The 19,077-nt window shown below is 43.6% G+C and overlaps 3 protein-coding genes across 3 annotated transcripts in view; 1 reads left to right on the forward strand and 2 right to left on the reverse strand.

The window, feature by feature from the left end:
* Positions 1-4,187: 4,187 nt before the first annotated feature.
* On the reverse strand, positions 4,188-5,465 carry tlnrd1 (talin rod domain containing 1). The gene has a single exon (XM_080538850.1). It carries the CDS (start codon positions 5,380-5,382, stop codon positions 4,318-4,320), a length of 1,065 nt encoding a protein of 354 aa, XP_080394976.1. The 5' UTR covers positions 5,383-5,465; the 3' UTR covers positions 4,188-4,317.
* A 5,783-nt stretch (positions 5,466-11,248) lies between these two features.
* mesd (mesoderm development LRP chaperone) lies at positions 11,249-13,776 on the forward strand (the record flags this gene model as incomplete). Its single annotated transcript, XM_080539285.1, has 3 exons — positions 11,249-11,410; positions 11,885-12,117; positions 12,759-13,776. The coding sequence occupies 3 exons, from the start codon at positions 11,249-11,251 to the stop codon at positions 13,027-13,029; spliced, it is 666 nt and encodes a 221-aa protein (XP_080395411.1). The 3' UTR covers positions 13,030-13,776.
* A 4,660-nt stretch (positions 13,777-18,436) lies between these two features.
* cemip (cell migration inducing hyaluronidase 1) overlaps positions 18,437-19,077 on the reverse strand; it is a gene marked incomplete at both ends in the record, with an annotated part of 58,166 nt that continues 57,525 nt past the window's right edge. Inside the window, one exon of the mRNA XM_080538922.1 lies at positions 18,437-18,564. Within this exon, the coding sequence (XP_080395048.1) occupies positions 18,437-18,564 (128 nt within the window). The remainder of the gene's footprint in view (positions 18,565-19,077) is intronic.

Genomic DNA, 19,077 nt, shown 5'->3' on the forward strand with positions numbered 1-19,077 from the left:
GAAAGAGAGAAAGGGAGAGAGTGGGAGAAAGAGAGAGAGCGGGAGAAAGAGAGAGGGCAGTAGCACAAAGAGGCTACTGTCCCACATGTGAGTGTAGAGAAACAAGAAAGGCCAGACCTGGTTAAGCAGGGGTCAAAGTTCAAACATGTGCTTCAGACTCTCGGCCTCCTCAGCGCAGGCCTAGGAGGGGTGGAACTGGACTGGAATTAAAAATGGACTTGAGTGACAGCCAAGTTTCCACATTCTGTTGGTGAACTCCAATCAAGGGTGTTCTCTCTTAAACACGAAGCGCAGATGTCAGGGTTGGAGAGCAACAATGGAATCCTCACTCTGAACTCACCATCACCTGCAATAACAGGACAGGGTCAGGGTCCATCAATCAGTAGGTGATGTTGTACCTGCAGCAGCATAAAGCCTGTCCACTTTACCCCCAGTACAGTTTCTCTAAATAAATAAACAAACAAACAAACAAAAATGTATTATTATTATTATTAATTAATAATAATAATAATAGAACAAAATAATTATTCTAGAATTGTGACTGCTAATGGCCTCTGGTCTTAGCATAGATTTGTTTTTCTTATGATGACTGATGTATAGATGATTCCCTTACTTTACATTTGTTAAGGGTTAGGGTTAGTCGCTTTGAATAAAGTCTTTATTCGGTCGCTTTGAATAAAGGCGCCTGCTAAATGTCTAAAATGTAAAAAAAATAAAATAAAATGCATCACAATTGAGGTCGTTTTGATTTATGGCCACACAGATGATAGGTAACACCTACATAGGTAACAGTCCAAATATCTGTTATCATGCTGATAATCTCTAGGCCTACAGTACACATATGTGTCATCAGACAGTTTTCCTGTGGCCTCAACCAACCAGGGGATAACCACTTTTGATCCTACTAGGTGTGTAGTAAGATTACATCACCCTTACAAGTATGGCAGAAAATGTAAGACATGTCGAAAAATACATTCAGAGTGACCATAGAAAGAGAGAGAGAGACATTGAGTGACCAGAGAGAGAAACAGATTGAGAGTGACCAGAGAGAGAGAGGGAGGGGGTGGGTCCACAAAGCATACATCATGTGAACCTAGTCATTTCCCCCATGGCAGATTGGGCGTACAGTGTGTGTGGGCAGCTGTGAGAATAGCTGTGTATTTTGACAGGCTCCATGGGTATCAGGTCTCTGACGGCCTAGCTGTCACTCACGGAGCCTGGCTGCCATGGAAACACCCAGGGGATAGTTAGGCGCTGCTCTGGTCCACTGGTCACACACTCTCAGGGTGATTAAGAGAGCCAGACCCAATGTAATGAACACAGGCCGAATTTCCACCACCCCCCACCCCCGCCCACACCAAATACAACCCCTGTCAGAGAGGTGCTCTCATGCTGAGAGAGGTTATGAGAAGGGTTCCTCCTGGTCACGTGCTCTCAGGCGCAGACTTTGTCCCCAGTCAGCATTTAGGACCCTACAAGGTTATAATAACGCAACAACAAAGATGAAACGAGATCTCTATTCACGCTCGACCCTGTACGAAGATAGCCCCCCCCCCCAGTAGTTCTAAGCCTATACAAACTATGTCTGTATGTTGGCGGCTGGCATTCTATTTGCCAAGTCATCTGAGACGGGACACGTCTAATGGTTCTCCTGTTACTTTCCCGGTAATGTGAGCCACCGTGGACAGACATCCAGCTGCCATGAACGCCATGGTTCATGGCTAAACCAATCAATAATGCATGCACTGGGATCAGCTGGCTGTCTGCTGCTGGGTCTGGTTACCACACACCTGTATGCTTATTGTGTTCGGGTGTGCGGGGGTCGTTGTAGAGAGTACGGTGTTGCTACATTAACGGTGGAACGATAAATATACCATTGTGACCCATCATTCCAAGTGGTGTCTTCATGCGCGCACCTGGTAGGACCACCCTTCTCCAACTGCTCTCAACACTTGTGTGTTCTGTTTTAGAACAAAAAAGTGTTATGTCTAATCTTAGCATGACTGCTTTGGAGAAGAAAAGGTGCCCGGTATTCAGACTGAGGTAAATGGTTAGTGTGTGTGTGTGTGTGTGTGTAAGGCTGTGAAACAGGATATTGGGCCTAGCCTATTCTCAGAAACAGAGAGAGCTCCCGCTCCCTAAAGACAAATGATGACATCACAATGAGGATGGGAGCCGGTTGCTCCTGGGGACTGGGATAGGCACACACTCCCCTACTGAAGCAGGAAATGGGCGAAGCCTCACGCGAAATTAAGACTCAGACGTTTTGCGCTGTGTAGGAAGTGACTCCTGATAGCAGGGACTATTGGTTTCCTGTTGTGGGCCAACAGTTTTGGCTTCACCGAGCGCAGGCAGGAAGGCTGAAGGATACAGGTTCACTAAGGGATGAAAGCCTGCTCGAAATGGCAGCTGGACAGTACAGCGAGGGAACTTTTTAGCTTTAGAATGCTTTGAAAAAGACTATATACATGACCAGATTAGATATCAGCGAGGAGTAGCATGAAGATCGGGGCTATGCAGTTCAGACCTGCGTGAGAAATCGTAGCGTGTGAAAAGAAGAGTTCCCTTAAAAACACCCTTCTATAAACCTCTCACAACCATATGTTCCAGGCTGACCTGCAGTCAGAAGTCAGAGTGTTAGCGGGGGATTCAGAGCATCCTATGATGCAGAACGCAGGACATCCCCACATAATAACCTTTCATTAAAGCAGGATTTGAGGGCTGATCGTCAGTTAAGAGGCCAGGCTTATGGAGGCTTTGTCTCAGAGAGAGGAGTGAGTGAGTGAGTGTGGGCAGGCCAGGTCAGGCCAGGGCTTGGCTGGGCTGGGCAGGGCAGGGTAGCATGGAGGATGCTGCTCCATGTGCGGGGTAGCGTGGGTGAGATAGGGGCTCTCAGACTTCAAACACACGAGGAGGATGGAGCTAGAGGCCTCGGAGGGTTCACCACAGAGCTGTGATAACAAATGGAACAGATCAGGGTCGGGGCAGGCTAGACTGGGCCGAGGACCACGTCTTCAAACGGATGGGGCCCGGGAATAAAGAAACAAACCCAAACTGGAGACCTTGAGTTGCCGCAGCGCAATCAGACAAAACTGAAAATAAACTGACCATTTCTCGCATTCTGAAATGTAAAATGACTATATAGTCTATTGCCATCGTTGTACAGTAGATTATACTGTGCAACAATATCTAACACCAGGAATCAGATACTGTACTTTGATGCCTTCGCACCTCTGTACTGCTGCTGGGTGATATGATTATCTATGGTAACCTGACTCATTTTACTGACCAGTCATTCATTTCCTTTCAGGGCAAGGACATCTAGTTTAGTTTGTTTATTCTCATCCTCTGTTGATGGTCCTAGCAAAAACACCTTTACGTTATAACAGACCATGTATGGGCATCATCTGGGTATGTGGATTAATTTCCACATCCTTTCATTATTCCCTATCAAAAAATTATTAGTAAGACGTCAATCACCAAGACATTTTCAAATGAGAAGAAAAGTGGAGGGAAGAGAGAAGGGTGTTTAGGTTGGCATTAGACTAATTATTATCCTTATTATATCATTATAACACCATAACACACAGCTCAGGTAATGTCAAATGATGCATGCTTACACAAAGATGTCAATCTGAGACCAGTAAATATGAGAAAGAACTTCTTTTTTTTTTTTCTTTTTTTTTTTAATAGTTGAAATAAATACTCCGGTACATGCATGATCAAAACACATTAAAAATACTATGGTAAGTCTGGTAAATAGTGTAAAACCTATGGCACACACTCACAGCAGCTTTTACCCATTTAGAATTCACACACTGAAAATAAAAACAAGCATGGAGACACTCTCTTCCCACTCTCACAAAGCACATGTACTTCTACCCAGGCATAGGTCACACAAGGGAAGCTACATCCATCATCACGTCTGTCGTTTTCACCATAGCTGAAAACTGAGGTAAACTTTTCAGGTTTTAAGACCATTGTTGGGTTGTTGGGTGTTATTTTTGGCAAAGACAAAAAGAGAAGGCCAACAAGTGACCATGGATTGGGGCGAAGAGTCCTAAGTTGTCAGTTACTTGTGAGGTTTTAGGTCACATCCAGCACGACCTAAACCACATTCAGGTTGTTCCTGTGTAACTCTCCAGACCCTGCTCATGTCATCCATACAGCCAGACCCATTAGACACCCTTCCTTTGCTCTCACTTAAACCTGATGACCCTAAACCGATGGGAAATCTGAGTGAGTCTCTTTGGTATGCCAGAACAAGGAGAGAGCTGATTCATTTCCCGATGGGTTGATTTCTATTTCTTTCCCCAACTAATTCACAGGATGGGAGTTGACTGGCGGCAGGGCCCTGGGAGACGATCGTTCCCTGAGCGCCTGAGAGAGCAGCGTGCAACCATCCGACACCGCGCACGCAAACGCACGCAAACGCTCTCGGTAGTCTCCCATCTTGTTGCTGCTCTCGGCATGTTGGGATACGTCCCTGAGGCCCTGAGTGAGGAGGACGCAGGCCGAGACCACGCTCATGGCGCCCCCCAAAATCGCGGTCATTACTCCCTTACCTTCGGGGGAGATAGTTGCCGCTCGGCCGAGAAACTGGGGCTCCGTGGCGAACCCCACCAGAGCGTTTACCGTCTGGACCAGGGCCGCGCTAAAAAGGACACAGCGGTTGCGAGCCAGCTCGCTAGGCTGGGTCTTCACCTCCTTAACGCACGCCAAGAGAGCTGTGCCACTCGTGCTCATGCTCTTCACACTATACTTGAACTGTTCTTTAGCGAAGCGGTTGTTGGACCTCTCGCTGGCCAGCCCCGACGCGTCCGTCAGGGTCTTGAGGTTCTTGGAGATGTTCTGGGAGAATTCTAGAAGGAGCCCACGGGTGAAGTCCGGTAGGGCCGTGACTCGGAGCAAGCTGCAGCTCTGCTCCACCTCGTGCCTGCAGCGCGTCACCTTGTAGCGGTCCACCAGCCCGGTGAGACAGGGCTGGGAGCCGGGGGTCTCCACGGCCGCCAGGTAGGCGGCGTGGGCCGAAAACTCGGTCAACGAGACCACCAGGTCCCCCATCTCCATCAGGCGGTCTCCTACCTCTGTGAAGCGGCCCATGTTGAGTTGGCTCTGGATGTCGTGGGTGAGGATGGAGAGCTCTTTAGTACGGGCGATGACCGTGTCCCGGCACTGCTCGAAGGTCTCGGCCACCGCCACCCCCTCTAATGTCATGACTGGCCTGGTCTCACTGGACAGCAGGAGAAGGTCCGCCACCAACTGCATCTTGCTCTTGCAGGTGTCACAGATGGCGGAGAGCTTCTTCCTCTGCTGCAAGCTGCCACTTGGTGTGCTGGTTGATCCCTCGCTGGCTGACTTTCCAGAGCCACTACTAGCCATAGTAGGGTGGTCAAGCTGCTCTTCTGGGGGGGGGTTCGATTATAAACAGTTCTACGTCGTGGCACACTCCATTGTGTAGATTATGACATGTTCTACGACTTGAAAATATAACACCCCACGCCCCTTTATAAAACCGTGAGTTTAAACTGGCCGACAGTCTTCCTTACAGTCCTTCAGAGTATTTGTAATCCACTGAACACACAGATATTAGATTGAGGAAAAAGTACAGGACATTGTATTTTCAAAGTAAACATTTGCTAAGATCAACACAGAATGTATATGCCAGGATGTTTCAGCTCCATATTCACATAGTGGGTTGACATATGTTGTGTTGCTTCTTTCAGAAACGTTGTAAGCTATTCAAGCTATGACCTATGAAATTAACTAATTCAAGCTGTCACTTGCTCTTCAATTAAAATTCGTTTTCAATATCAAAATATGTCATGAGAATCCCTTAATATCAATTACTCAGTGTTTATAACTTATTTGTTTTCATGTTTACAAGTTAAATAAAATGCCCTGACTTCAACAATCATCTAGTAATATCTACTGTAGTCCCAAGTGTTTACAAAACAGAACAATTCACAGGTTATTGTAATACGCTATATTGCTCAAAATCACATAAAACTGCAGTGCCACTAAGGTGCCTTTTTTTAGGCAAAGTGCAGACTGAACAAAAACATCTAAACTTACGTATCTAGAAAAATAAACGATATTCTTGATTTCAATCACTTCCAATATTTGAATGGATATGCTAAAATATTAAGACGTGTCCTTTTGGGTTAAACTTTATCAAGATCATACAACTTAAAAATGCAGACTTGCGCCGAATTGTTCTCTGAACAGATCCCACAGAGTTTGACCACCCTAGTTTGACCGGGACACAGAGGGCTCGTGCCTGTTACAAAGAGGGCACCACCCGGGCAGTTCCATACGACCACTCCTGGGACGCTCTGCCTTTCCACCAACATCATTCCATGAGTCTCCCCAAATAAACGCTTCCAAACGAGCAACAGGGCGACTGCAGCACTGGCCCTCCCTGGACTTTCAACCGTTTCTTTTTCATACACAATCCCGGGACAGAAACTAGTTCGTTGGGCAGGTTCGATTCCAGAGGCAGCATATCTTTTGTCCATACGCCCTCCTTAGCAAAACGCGGGGCGTGGATGACTTCTTCTCCGGCATATCCTGCGTCGGGTTTCGGTTTTGATATCCATTGCTGTCGTGTCCTTGTTTAAAATGTTGCCCCACCTAACAGCATAATATATGACTTTTACAGTTGACCAAAACACTTCCCTGGAGAAAAAAAGTGGTCGTGATTTCAAACTGAAAGCGGTATGCGCTCCCGCAACATCTTATGTAGTACCAGGAAGCGAGGAGGGTGTGGTCGCACTTGAACAGAGGGGATCGGCTCCCTCTGATAGAATAATGTCACTTTAAATTGTGTTTACGATCAAATTGGCGCGTCAAACCAGATCCGATCTCGTAGAGCGGTAATATCAAGTAGTCCAATGCGATTCTACAGTTGTCCCGGGTACTTTCTAGATGTCCTGGTGAGTTTGTTGGTCCGGGTTTTCGGGCAGACTGATCCCTCTGCCATGAGCCTATCCCTTCCCCAGGCCCCGACGTGGGTGCATTCGACTACCGGTGTCAGGGCAAAGTTACACCCAAAACGCAGTTCTCCAAAATGACCGACAGCCCGCCCTCCATTTCTCTCCTCGGTTCTCCGAAATTTTGCTTCCCCAAAAAAATATTTGCACGCAGCTGATATTACGATCCAAATCGTTCTTTCTCTTAAACCACAACTTATTTTTTACACAGTTCACATGGTTCGAAACACAGCTGTTGGATCTAATACATGCGTGAGCGGCGCCTATTGCTTTACACTCTTAAGACCGTTTTTTAATTACGTGTTTGACGTTTCCGCGCGTCACGACGCACACGGTCGCAGTGACAGGTAGACCTCATTTATCACAGGACATTCAGTAATACAGTAATGTTCTTCTAAACCACACGAATCTCTGAGAGGTTCTGTATTTTTGTGTATTACAATATGACATCATACCAATCGAGAGGTCACTGAATTTACTTGAAATGTGCAATAACACTATGTGCAATATGACAACCCTCGGGTACATAAGGTTCAGATATAGGAAATGTTAGAATAGGTATAGCATAGCATAGAGTACAGCACAGTGTTTTATCTGTACAGTATAGTATAGTGGATAGTGTACATAGCCTTTATTTATGTAAACCAGCTCTTTTCCCTTCTTGTTTTTAGTTTTTTTTCCTAGCACCAGGGGAGCCCCCCCTCCCAAATTTCGTTGTATGGTACCTGTACTATATCAATGACAATAAAGACCATTCATTCATTCATTCATTCATTCATTCATTCATTTATTCATTCATTCATTCATTCAAATGCGGTATACACTATATGACAATACAAAACAGAACAAGCTTAATGATAACCTGCCTCTATCACATCAAAGGAATAAGAACATAGATTATTACTGTTGTTTTTAACAATAGGCTATGTCAGTTCATGGCTATTGGAAAATACGTTTCATTCTTGATGTTGCAATACTGATATTATGATATTATATGAGTCTTTGCATCATTGACTTATTCTATAGATATACTCTTAAGGACAGCAGGCTTTATGGAGGGCGTTGGGTTTTATTTATAAACCCTACCGCCTCATGATGGTGTCTGAATTGTCCTAGAACCACAAGCTTTACCATGGGCGGTGAAATCTGACTCTTCCCTCTCAGTTGATGATCCTGACGTCGCTGTCCTTGTCCACTTACACAAGGCAGAGAGTAAGTTGGGAATGGGAGGTAGCCAATCCGCATGTAGAGGGAGGGATATAATCTGTTGTATTACAACTGTATTATCAATGATTATGAGATTTGTAAACCTATAATGATCATGTTGTACAATGCAGTTTGGACTACAGCAGGGTGCTATGAGTTTTAGTTGAATTGTAACTCATGTGATGCATTCGTAGATATACAGTAGTGGGCTTTACAGTACAGCAACTTTAAGCTCAAAACAGGCTTTTTAGGTTTAAAAAAAAAAGAATTTAACCAGACCATCCTTTTTGATGATAACTAATGGTTTGCACCTTGCAGTGAAACAGCTCTCGTATGCCTGCACAACACCTGTCGTGGTGTCAGAAACGTTTGAGTACCTTAAAAAGGGGGACTATGAATAAAAAAAGTGTTGGAATTTCTGAATGGTGAAACCAATATAATACACAAATACTTTCACTGTGCCATTACTTATGCAGGACGCTATGTATAATATAGATACTGTGTGTGTGTGGGGGGGGGGGGGGGGGGGGGGAGCACACAGCCTGGCTGCTATGGCCACAAGTTGTGCATTGTCAGTCTCAGACACAGCTGCACGGGGCACTGTGCCATTGGGTGGAGCAGGCCGGAGAGGAAACGGCTCTCAGTTTCTGTCGACTGGGCCGATCTCCCCGCAGCTCTACTGACCCCATGCACTGTGCTGCTCTACAGGAGCATCCACCCCAGGGGGGAGTGTTCATGTGTGAGCAGGGATTTAGGCCTCATTACCCTCTGACTTTTGGGGTCCTAATATGAATTAGTGGGCTGGACCATTCCAGGGGTGTGCCCTTGGGGTGTATATATTGCTGATGTTGGTGCTTGAGATTTTATGATAGTGGTCATCAGTCGTTTTACAAACATATAACAGGGTGCAGTCTTGTGATAATATCAGATCAGATGAGTCCGAATTGGGCTATGCTCTTGGAGTCAGTTCGCCAGCTGCCCAAAACTCCTCAACACATTTCAGCTAGCAAACAACAGTATGGTTGAATGAAGGCTTCATATGTGGACCAGGAATATTCTATATTTTCCCTTATTACAGAGACTAGGACAGCGACACTAGCTTCAATAACAATACTTGATGAATTGAGTAGAGAGCTAGTTAGCTATCTAGCCAGCCCTGAGCTAAGTTCAAAAGACAGACAGTTCTGAGACACAGCCAGCTTTCCTACCCGCTATGGTGGTTAGATCCAGAACAGATCTTCCGGCGACAAGGTCCGGTGTTACAAACCAGTTGTGAATAGCGAGTATAACAATTAGCTTAAACAAGCAATTCAACCTGCTACTGTCAGTGTACAATAATGTTTATTGAAAGTAACAACAACAACAAGTCTCATTCGGCTAAGCCAAATGAAAGGAAAACTATTGAGGATGATGGATCTCAAATAGTCCAGCAGCGGACGTCCAGGCTTGGGATGGCTCATATTATGAGGAATGATGTTTCAACATCTCAGTGCACCCAGTACATCATGCTTTTATGAGAGCGTTTGAGTACAATATTGAGGAAAGGACAGGTGATGTAAGGGACTGTCTGCACTTCCTGGCACAGTACACAAGGGGGCAACCACGAGGGCTAGTTAGAAGCTGTCAACTTTCCTTTAGCGACGTTGATGGAATACCCCCCCTGACCATTCATACACACACACACACACACACACACACACACACGTACATAAACTCTTCAAACACCTGACCATTCAAACACACAAAATACCGTATAGTATCAGGCCATAGGTTTGCATCCCTTAACTTAAAAGAGGAAGTTTATGCAAAATCCATTTTCATGTATATTTCTGGTCAGTCCATGATGCTTACTGTCTCAGACTATCATCATTTTGAGTGTAGCTGCATCACAGCTCTGGTTCCTAAAAAAAAGGAAAATATGTCAGACAAGAGTTTTGGCACTCTGACCCTGCTCCACTATGCCAGTGATTCCCACAGAGAGCAGCACGCTCTAAGCCCTAGCGCTGTTCAGAAGGTCCTCGCATGGGTCCTCCTCCTGAGACATCCACTACCCCTCAGCACTGCGTCTCCTGAGACACCCGCTTTTCCCCTTTACTGTGTCCCCTATGACTTCTATTGCCCCCCTTGTACTGTTTCTCTGTTCCCCAGTGTCTATATATAATCATTTTAGAAATATATCACTGAGACTACCAATGACCGGTGGATTGATGATTCACTTGCTAAGTCAAATGTATTCATTGTAAGTCGCTTTGGAATAAGGCGTCTGCTAAATGCCTAAATGTAAATGTAATGCATGGGAGGGAGAGGGTAATCTTGGGACTTGACTCAAATGGGCAATTTGGAATGTCAGGACTGATCAGGGCCTTCAGTCTCAACGCAGAGGTCATTTTAAAAACGTGATTCTTTACGAATGTGTCTACTATTGAACAATGAAAACAACAAATCCACTGGATTACAGGGTAAAATTCATCTTTAAATATGTAAAAAAAAAAAAAAAACATCTAGACATCCATTAAGGCCATTATGGGAGACCTGGACTGGGCCTTACCCTGACCAGCTGGGTCTGCAGGTCGCTGGTGTCCTTTTCCAGTCTCCTGTTGTCAGCCAGCAGGTTGGCGTACTGGGCATTTTTAGAGTTGAGGGATGCCTCCAGGTTCCTCAGCAAGGAGAGTTTGCGAGTTTGAGGAAGTGTGTAACTAACCTGTGATGAAGTGTTTGCCACAGACGTACACATATTGACTGGAAGGGTCCCACTGTTTACCATTGTCATCCTCTCTGCGGATGGCCTGAAGCCACAGATCTCTTCTTTTACTGTCCTTTGGGGAAGTAAAGAAAATCGTAAACTGGGATTTTCTTTTTTATTGTCTGCCGTGCAAAATACGACGCAGCAGGTGTTATGCATGGTGACACTAGCTTTTCCAATAAGGCGCAAGCAGTTTTAAGCAGTCAGTCACCACCCAAAAGGGGGGCGTGATCGTTCTGATGACAGGAAGATGACGTATGACTGCTCTGATGAATTCTTAACCAATCATCAAGCTCCATCTGTAAGCATGGCGTCTGACTTCAGATGGAGATGTACCGTGCTCCTGCTTTGTGCCTATTTGACATGTTGTATTTTAGCAGCTGACAGTACAAACAATAAACCAAAGAAGAAAAAAGATATTCGGGATTACAATGACGCCGACATGGCAAGGCTTCTGGAGGAATGGGAGGTGAATATCACGTTTTGAAACGGCTTCCTGTTCAGTTAGCTAGCTTAGCTGCTAAACAGCTCTAGCTTTATTTCTTTCAGAATCTTATGAGGAAGTAATGAAAGCAACCATGTAAACACGAATTGTTTGCAATTATACGCCTGACACCTAACAACGCAGTTGTGTTGCTAGCTAAAAACATGGTCATACTATCAATGTGTAGTAATATAGCTAACTCTACGTGGCATTCAGAAAGACATGCAATAACTACAAGTCAATAACATAAACGTCTTACTGCACCAAACACTTTAGGGCAAATACAGTAAATAGCAGCACTGAGATGCATCATGTCGTGGTTTCAAAAGGAAACGTCAGCCATGTGACCTACATAAGTAGGGGATATGTGGTACATGGTATGTCGTTAGCAATTGTATTTCATTCAATGTTGACAGTAAAACCCTGAGTTCCTGGCCTCTCCCCTTCCCTGCTCCACAGAAGGATGATGACATTGAGGAGGGTGATCTCCCAGAGCACAAGAGGTCCCCCCCGCCTATCGACTTCTCCAAAGTGGACGCGTCCAAACCAGAGGATCTGCTGAAGATGTCCAAGAAGGGAAAGACCCTGATGGTGTTCGCCAGTGTCTCAGGAGAGCCCACTGAGAAGGAGACAGAGGAAATCACAAGCCTCTGGCAGGGCAGCCTCTTCAATGCCAACTATGACATTCAAAGGTATGAGATTAATAGTAGCCTAATGCATGGATATATATGCTGCTAAAAGGTTGTATGATGATACTCAGCATTGAGACCGTCCCCGTGTATCATGGTTAATTAAGCAATATCACACGAGAGGGAGTGCTGTTATACTGAATATTGTGATTTGGTCGTAGGTACGAGGCCGCAGGCCTGATATTCAGTATAACAGCACAACCTCGAGTGTGATATTGCTTTTATACAACAGTTCTACAGCACCATTTATTAGTTAACAGTAATAAGTGACAACCGATTATGATTTGTTTGTTTATTAAATCTTTTATTTTTTATATTTCAACAAAAAATTGTTTCCGCAACTTAAATTCAACTGGACTGTTGCCTAGTAACCTGAACACTAACATCCACAGGCTAGCTACTTTGTATTAACGGTCATTTAATAGAACATCTGTGCAGCGGAGTGATACAGTTAAAAGTCCCAGTGCTGTTATACTGTATATCGGCACTCATGGAATGCCTCTTTTCCAATCAAATTACTTGGTCGGAACTAACTGTTGTATAACTTGTATTATAGAGTTGCGCTGGTGTCGAGAGGGTTTCACTATGAGTGTTGGGTGAAACCTTGACTACACTTTAGGCCCCTGGTGTTCCTCTCTCTCCAGGTTTGTGGTGGGGTCTAACCGGGCCATCTTCATGCTGCGTGATGGCAGCTACGCCTGGGAGGTCAAAGACTTCCTGATCGCCCAGGACCGCTGCGCTGACGTCACCGTGGAGGGCCAGGTGTTCCCTGGGAAGGCTGGCAAGAAAGACGAGGGCAACGCAAAGGACCAGAACCAAGTGAACGCGAAGAAGAAGAAGGGCAAGAAGAAGACAGATGGCAGGAAACCAGACCTGGAGGGCAACAGAGCCAGCAAGACCAAGCAGGAGCTGTGATTAGGTAATGGTGCAGTTGGAGTGAGAGAAGTGGGTTTGTCAGAACCATCAAAGGCCCAGTTCCAGAAACAATCTGTGGTAGCCACTACCTCACCTGTGTTTGCAGATCTGAAGGAATGGGATAGGTGTAATTTAAAAAATGGTGGCTTTCTAATCAGGCTCAGTGGAGCTTCTGCCATGTTGCTTTCACCTATCTTATTCTAACAAATCTGCAAACACCACAGTGGAAAGGGGAGAGGAGGGAGACGTTCAGTTTTGTGTCACTGAACAGTAAAAACCTGTAAAAGTCAGGGTCAATAGCCCTGACCTGTGAGCAGGTGTTGAACTCTTGGGCTTTTCACAGGTGTGCCTTTGACACTGCTGTCGCGAGGTCGAAGGTCAACATGTTATTTGGTGCTGTAGTAGTAATGTTGATGACTGTCTTACAGTGCTTGGCGTACGTCAGAAAATGTGATTTGCCTGAATAGTTTTTTTATTGTTTAAAAATTGGTCCTGCAAAATTGCTTTTTTGTCGTTGTCAAACCATTTGGCTATATTATACACTTTCAGTATTTTTCTTAGGAATTGTTCAAATTGTTCAATTTATGAATTGTCCACTGTTTTTCTTATTTGCCAAAAGATCTGCCATAAACGGTACTGATGGTAGCATTAGAATGATTGTGCATACCTCCAATGATATTGATTGATATGATATTGTCTATTACACATTGTACATTGGTTTTCACTGAATTACAAATAAACAATTTTTTTTCAGTTATGTGGGGAAAAATAATTCTTTGAAAATAAATATTGTAGTAGAAATTGTAATGATCACTAGTCAGAACAGTCAGTTAAAAGTCTTAACAAACTAACTGTAAATATGGCGGACACCAACAATAACATTACCATCATTTTGCATTAACATGAACGTTGACGTTAGCTAGCTTTGTGTTGGTGATGTTGACAGTTACTCGTTACTGAAGTTGCCATTTTCATCTTTTAAAATTCATTCAAATGAATGTTAACTCATTCCATGTATAAACATGATAATTATCTGTTTTTTTTACACGTAGATGTGAGTTGAAGAATACTGGCTAGAGTACCAATCAAGCCACAACCATGGCATTTAGCAATGACTTCCTTCGCCAATTTTAGGTTGCATTCGTAAATACACTCTGGAAATCTGCTCTGGTTTCAACGTCATAGAGCGCTCTGAAATCAGTTTATTTACAAACGGTCCGTTAAAAGTCTTTACAAACTAACTGTGAACATGGACAGGACACCAATGATAACATTACCAACATTTCGCTGGCTGCAAATTCCTCAGCTTTAATTCAATGTTTGATAGTTTTTTCATATTGGCTTAACCATTTAGAAAGTATACCATTTATTAAACATAGTCCATCAGTTCAGGGCCCCATAATGTCCAAATAAAGTACTCATGTTCAGTATTTGGTCAACAATCCTTTGCATGCAATAATTGTCTGCGACCTATTGACCCCACAAGATGCTGAGTATATTCTCTGCCAGGCCTGTACTGTTGTTGTTCTTTGATTCAAGGTCTTTTTGCCTAAAGTGTTATCACCAGGAAATTAAGTGCATGTTTAATTGGATTTAAATCTGAAGAGAATTTAGCCCTCTTTGGCCCTAAAGAACTCCCTTGACATGTCTTTGTTCCTCAGACTCCAAAAAGCCTAGAGCTCTGTTATGCCTGCACAAATTAATGATGTGATGGAAGATAGACCCTTCAGTAAAAAGCGTGTATGTGTGTGTGTGTGTGTGTGTGTGTGTGTGTGTGTGTGTGTGTGTGTGTGTGTGTGTGTGTGTGTGTGTGTGTGATCTTGGAGCCAGTCTAATCCTGCTGATTTAGAATCTCCCTCCGTCCTCTGCTTCTCTCACACTTCTTTTCTGTTGTGGCTGCCATTTACCAGAAAGGGTGATGACGTGTGTGTGTGTGTGTGTGTGTGTGTGTGTGTGTGTGTGTGTGTGTGTGTGAGAGAGAGAACAAATTCAGCTTGGAAGTAAGCAGACATGAACAAATGTAATGGAAACAACGGTATGTCCCTGCAGACCTCTCACTGTGTTTTTGGTGATCCATGTTGTGATGTTTCTGAGATCCAGCTTGACGTGTGTTTCTCTTAAAGCAGGAGGACAGGAGGGAATGCTTTTGTTGAGTCTGAACCGAGGAAGTGCGAGTCACAGGACGCTTCCATCAAAACCCAACAAGCATCTCCTCACAATGTGGGTCGGTTTGAGATAAAAACCCAAACAAAGGGGTCTCTCAGTTTATCACCTCAGGGCTGCAAACCCGTCACTTTTCTGCTAAACAGATCTGCAAACAATTCTTTCTTTTTTTTCTTTTTTTTGGGGGGGGGGTCTAAGTCACATGATGTCTAAGTCACATGATGCGCAAGCTAACTATGGTAATCTTCCTGTCTGCTAAACTCCACCGCTGTTGAAATAACTTTTAGCTTCAGGCAGCTAGGTATAATTCCAGACAGCGTGGATAACACAGTCACAGTAAACTGTTTTCAAAGTAATTATGCAGGTATTAAGGTCGGGATCATGATAATTTTCTTAGTTTTCAGGCAAAAAAAAAGTCACCTTTTTGGGCCATCACCAGTTTGCTCCCCTGCACCCTATCTAGGGGAGATGGCATGGGAATATGTCTGTCAGACAATAGCCACATCAGAGACATGGGTATACTGTCAGTCAGGGGAGGCTGATGGAGGTAGAAATTGGAGGATGCATGCAATGGTATCAGACACTGTTACGTCCACATGTGTCCTTGTTGTGTGTCCTTCCCTTCTGTGTTCTCCTCCGTCATTCTACATCCAGTTGTCGTCAATTGGCCAATCTATTCCCTCATTCATCATTCCAATCCCGTCCAATCAGAGGGCTGCTGAGTGTCCTCATTCCATACCGTGCATTTCAATGAGCCCGTCCACTGATTTCTACTTCCACTAGCCTCCCTTGATAGGGGTGTATGCCCCTCAGGTCAAATCAATACATTAATCATCACCTATTGCTTTACTGCTTACCTTTGGGTGATTGAAAACATAGTTATGTTTGTAAAGCAATATGTAATCCTATTTGAATTATTGCAGTCACATTTGCATCTTGTGTGTGCATGTGTGGGTGTTTTAGATAATGGATTTGTGACCTGGATTGAAACCAGTTTGCAGAAGACCACACCGGGTGCCACTCCTGTCAGCTAAGAACAGAAAACTGAGCCTACAATTTTTTTTTTGAATGAAATATATATAGTGTTAATACATTATCACCACAATATTATAGTGTTATTAATACATTATCACTACAGAATTATAGTGTATAACATGGCAATAATGTAGTAATAATAATGTGTAATCAATAACACTATAATATTGTGATGATAATGCATTAATAACACTATAATATTGCAGCGATAATGCATCAATAACACTAATACTGTAGTGTTAATGTATTAATTAATGCATTAACACCACAATATTATGGTGTTATGAATGCATTTTCATTATAATATTATAGTGTTATTGATTACGCATTATTATTACTACATTATTGCAGTGTTATACACTAGACCCGATATACACACACACTAGCAACTACATGTCCTTAGTTCATGGGAACTAGTGGGAAAAAGACCGATATAGCCTTTGCTTCAACATCCCATTACTGTAACTTCTCTAATAGAACTACTATGAGTTATTATCATATAAATAAGCTTACTTAAGGCAAAAAAGTTGTGTATGAAACCATAGTCACAAGTTCAGTGCAGAATATCTTTATTGGGGTTGGTAAAGGCAGAGAAATACTCACTGAGTGAAAAGAGCTGAGCTCAGTTAATTGTTCACTGTTTATTTATTTCTGTACAAAATTCTTCGGGTTCAAAGTCATTGGATTCATCACTCTACAAGCCCAAGTCACGTATACATAACATCCATGGTTGTACTGTACAGCTAAAACAACTTATCATGGGTCATATGCTATTATGCAGTGTGTCTACAGTATAATTCTTTTGAAATGCTATAATTGTTTCTTACATACGGTATAGGACAGTAAATACATTACAACTCAAAAGATGTCCCTTCTAGAATTTGTTCAATTGTGTCTGTACAATAAATAAGTATAAAATATATCTCTGTTATCAATCTGTGGAATCTTAAAAACACATTAAACATACAAAACACTAACAGCTACGACCTCCGAAAAAAGACCAGCTATTTCGGCAAAACGGAACGTTTCCTGATTCTTGCCAGATTTTAAGAAAAAAGGTGCCAATTCTTTATTCAAGGTTAGTAAAACTAAAACATACTTTAGTTACACTTTATTTTTTTTATTGTATGTCATAACAACATCATAATGTTGTCATTAACATGACATCTGTTACGTTACTGCGTATAACACTAATGCACCTTTTATGACAAGTCATAACAGGTGTCTTAATGCTTTGTCTACAGCTAGCTGTGTTCGCCTAAGTGGGCTAACTGTCAGCATGATGTCATGATGCGGACCCTCGCTGTTTTTAATGCAGGTAAAATGACACTCATCCCTGTTACTTGGCTTTCAGTGACGTCTACTGAGATCGTGATGTCATGTCATTTCTGATGCTGTTTGAACTGACATACAGTTCAAATAAAGTGTTATCCATATTTTTCTTTTGGGGGTATTTTCTATGATCAAGATTGCACTTTAAAAGTGTCCGAATAGCTCTGTACATCATTTTCAACATTGCCAGGAAGCTTTTTTCATTTTGGGGGATTCTTGCTGGTACACATAAAAACACAGACAGGTGGGACCACAAACACTGCTATGAAACAGTTATATGAAACAAGACATCACAATATCAAGTCGGAGAGGTCGACGCCTCAAAGCACAAGGGTCACGCCTCCGCTGGAATGAAACTGAGTAGATCAACACCGCTTGGGAGGATGAAAAACAAGGAATGTTTGTCTCTTTGTTAGTGTTTTTTTCTCATTTCTCGCTTTTGCTTTTTTTTTTAAGTCAAGTATTTATCAAACAAACAGTACAGTTGAATCACTCACATCCACACTGTCACGTACACAGATACCTGCATGGGAAGGTTGCTAGGTGACACAAACGCATGCTTTTGATTGGCTGGCCCGAGCTTAATAGTCCCTCCTCCTCTGAAGGCTAGTTCCGTGGGCCTCACACAGACACAGTTCATTAGGGCAGTGCTGCTAGCTCAGAGTAGAAGTCCCACAAACTACAGATCTAGGGTCAGATTACCCTTCCAACCGAACCTAACGTTAACCATTGGATGGGGGTAGAGAACATCTGACCCTGGACCAGTGGTGAGAGGCAACCTGTACTTATTCCACAGTGCTGGCAGTGTGCGTGTGTTTGCGTGATAAGGGGGGGATGTAGTCTCTCAGCTGTCCCACCACCCAACTCCACCTGGTCCTCATAGCTTCATCTTCCTGACCACAGGGATGGGGAGGACCTGGTGGATCTTAGCTCTGTCCTCGTCCACCTCTACACGCACCCAGTCAGGCTGGAAACCCCCCCGGAAGCCCACCAATGTCACCTTATCTGTACAGAGAGAAAGAGGCACACAACACATTCAGTCAGTGTTGGGGAGGGAGAGAGGGAGAGAGACAGAGACAGAGACAGTAAGAGAAAGAGAGCGAGAGAGAGAACTAGCTGGCATTCCTCCTCCTCCTCCAGAGAGCAGTACATACCATAGGACTCCACCCAGGAATCCCATTTGCACAAATAGATCATACATTTGTTTCACATATCACAGCCCACGGTCAGACAAATGTCCCTGTAGCCTGCTCTGTTATGTATGTCTAGAATCCGTTCCCCAAAGTGTAATATTAGAATGTAAAGTGTATCCAAATTGATTCTTTTTGGGTTACAATACATACCAGTGCTTTAGTTATGCCTTCTAAAGATGACGGAGAGAGAGAAAGAGAAAGAGGGAGGGGCGAGAGGAAGGACCCCGCTGCTCTGGCATGTGTCTCAGTATTGGCTGACACACACTCTCACACATACACACACACACACACACACACACACACACACACTCATACACACTTTTTC

This window comes from Nansenia antarctica (genome assembly GCF_963989245.1).
Source record: "Nansenia antarctica genome assembly, chromosome: 9".
Taxonomy (NCBI): Eukaryota; Metazoa; Chordata; class Actinopteri; order Argentiniformes; family Microstomatidae; genus Nansenia; species Nansenia antarctica.

Excerpts from the sequence above, each read along its gene's own strand:
- tlnrd1 (XM_080538850.1), bottom strand. The coding sequence starts at position 5,382 with ATGGCTAGTAGTGGCTCTGGAAAGTCAGCCAGCGAGGGATCAACCAGC.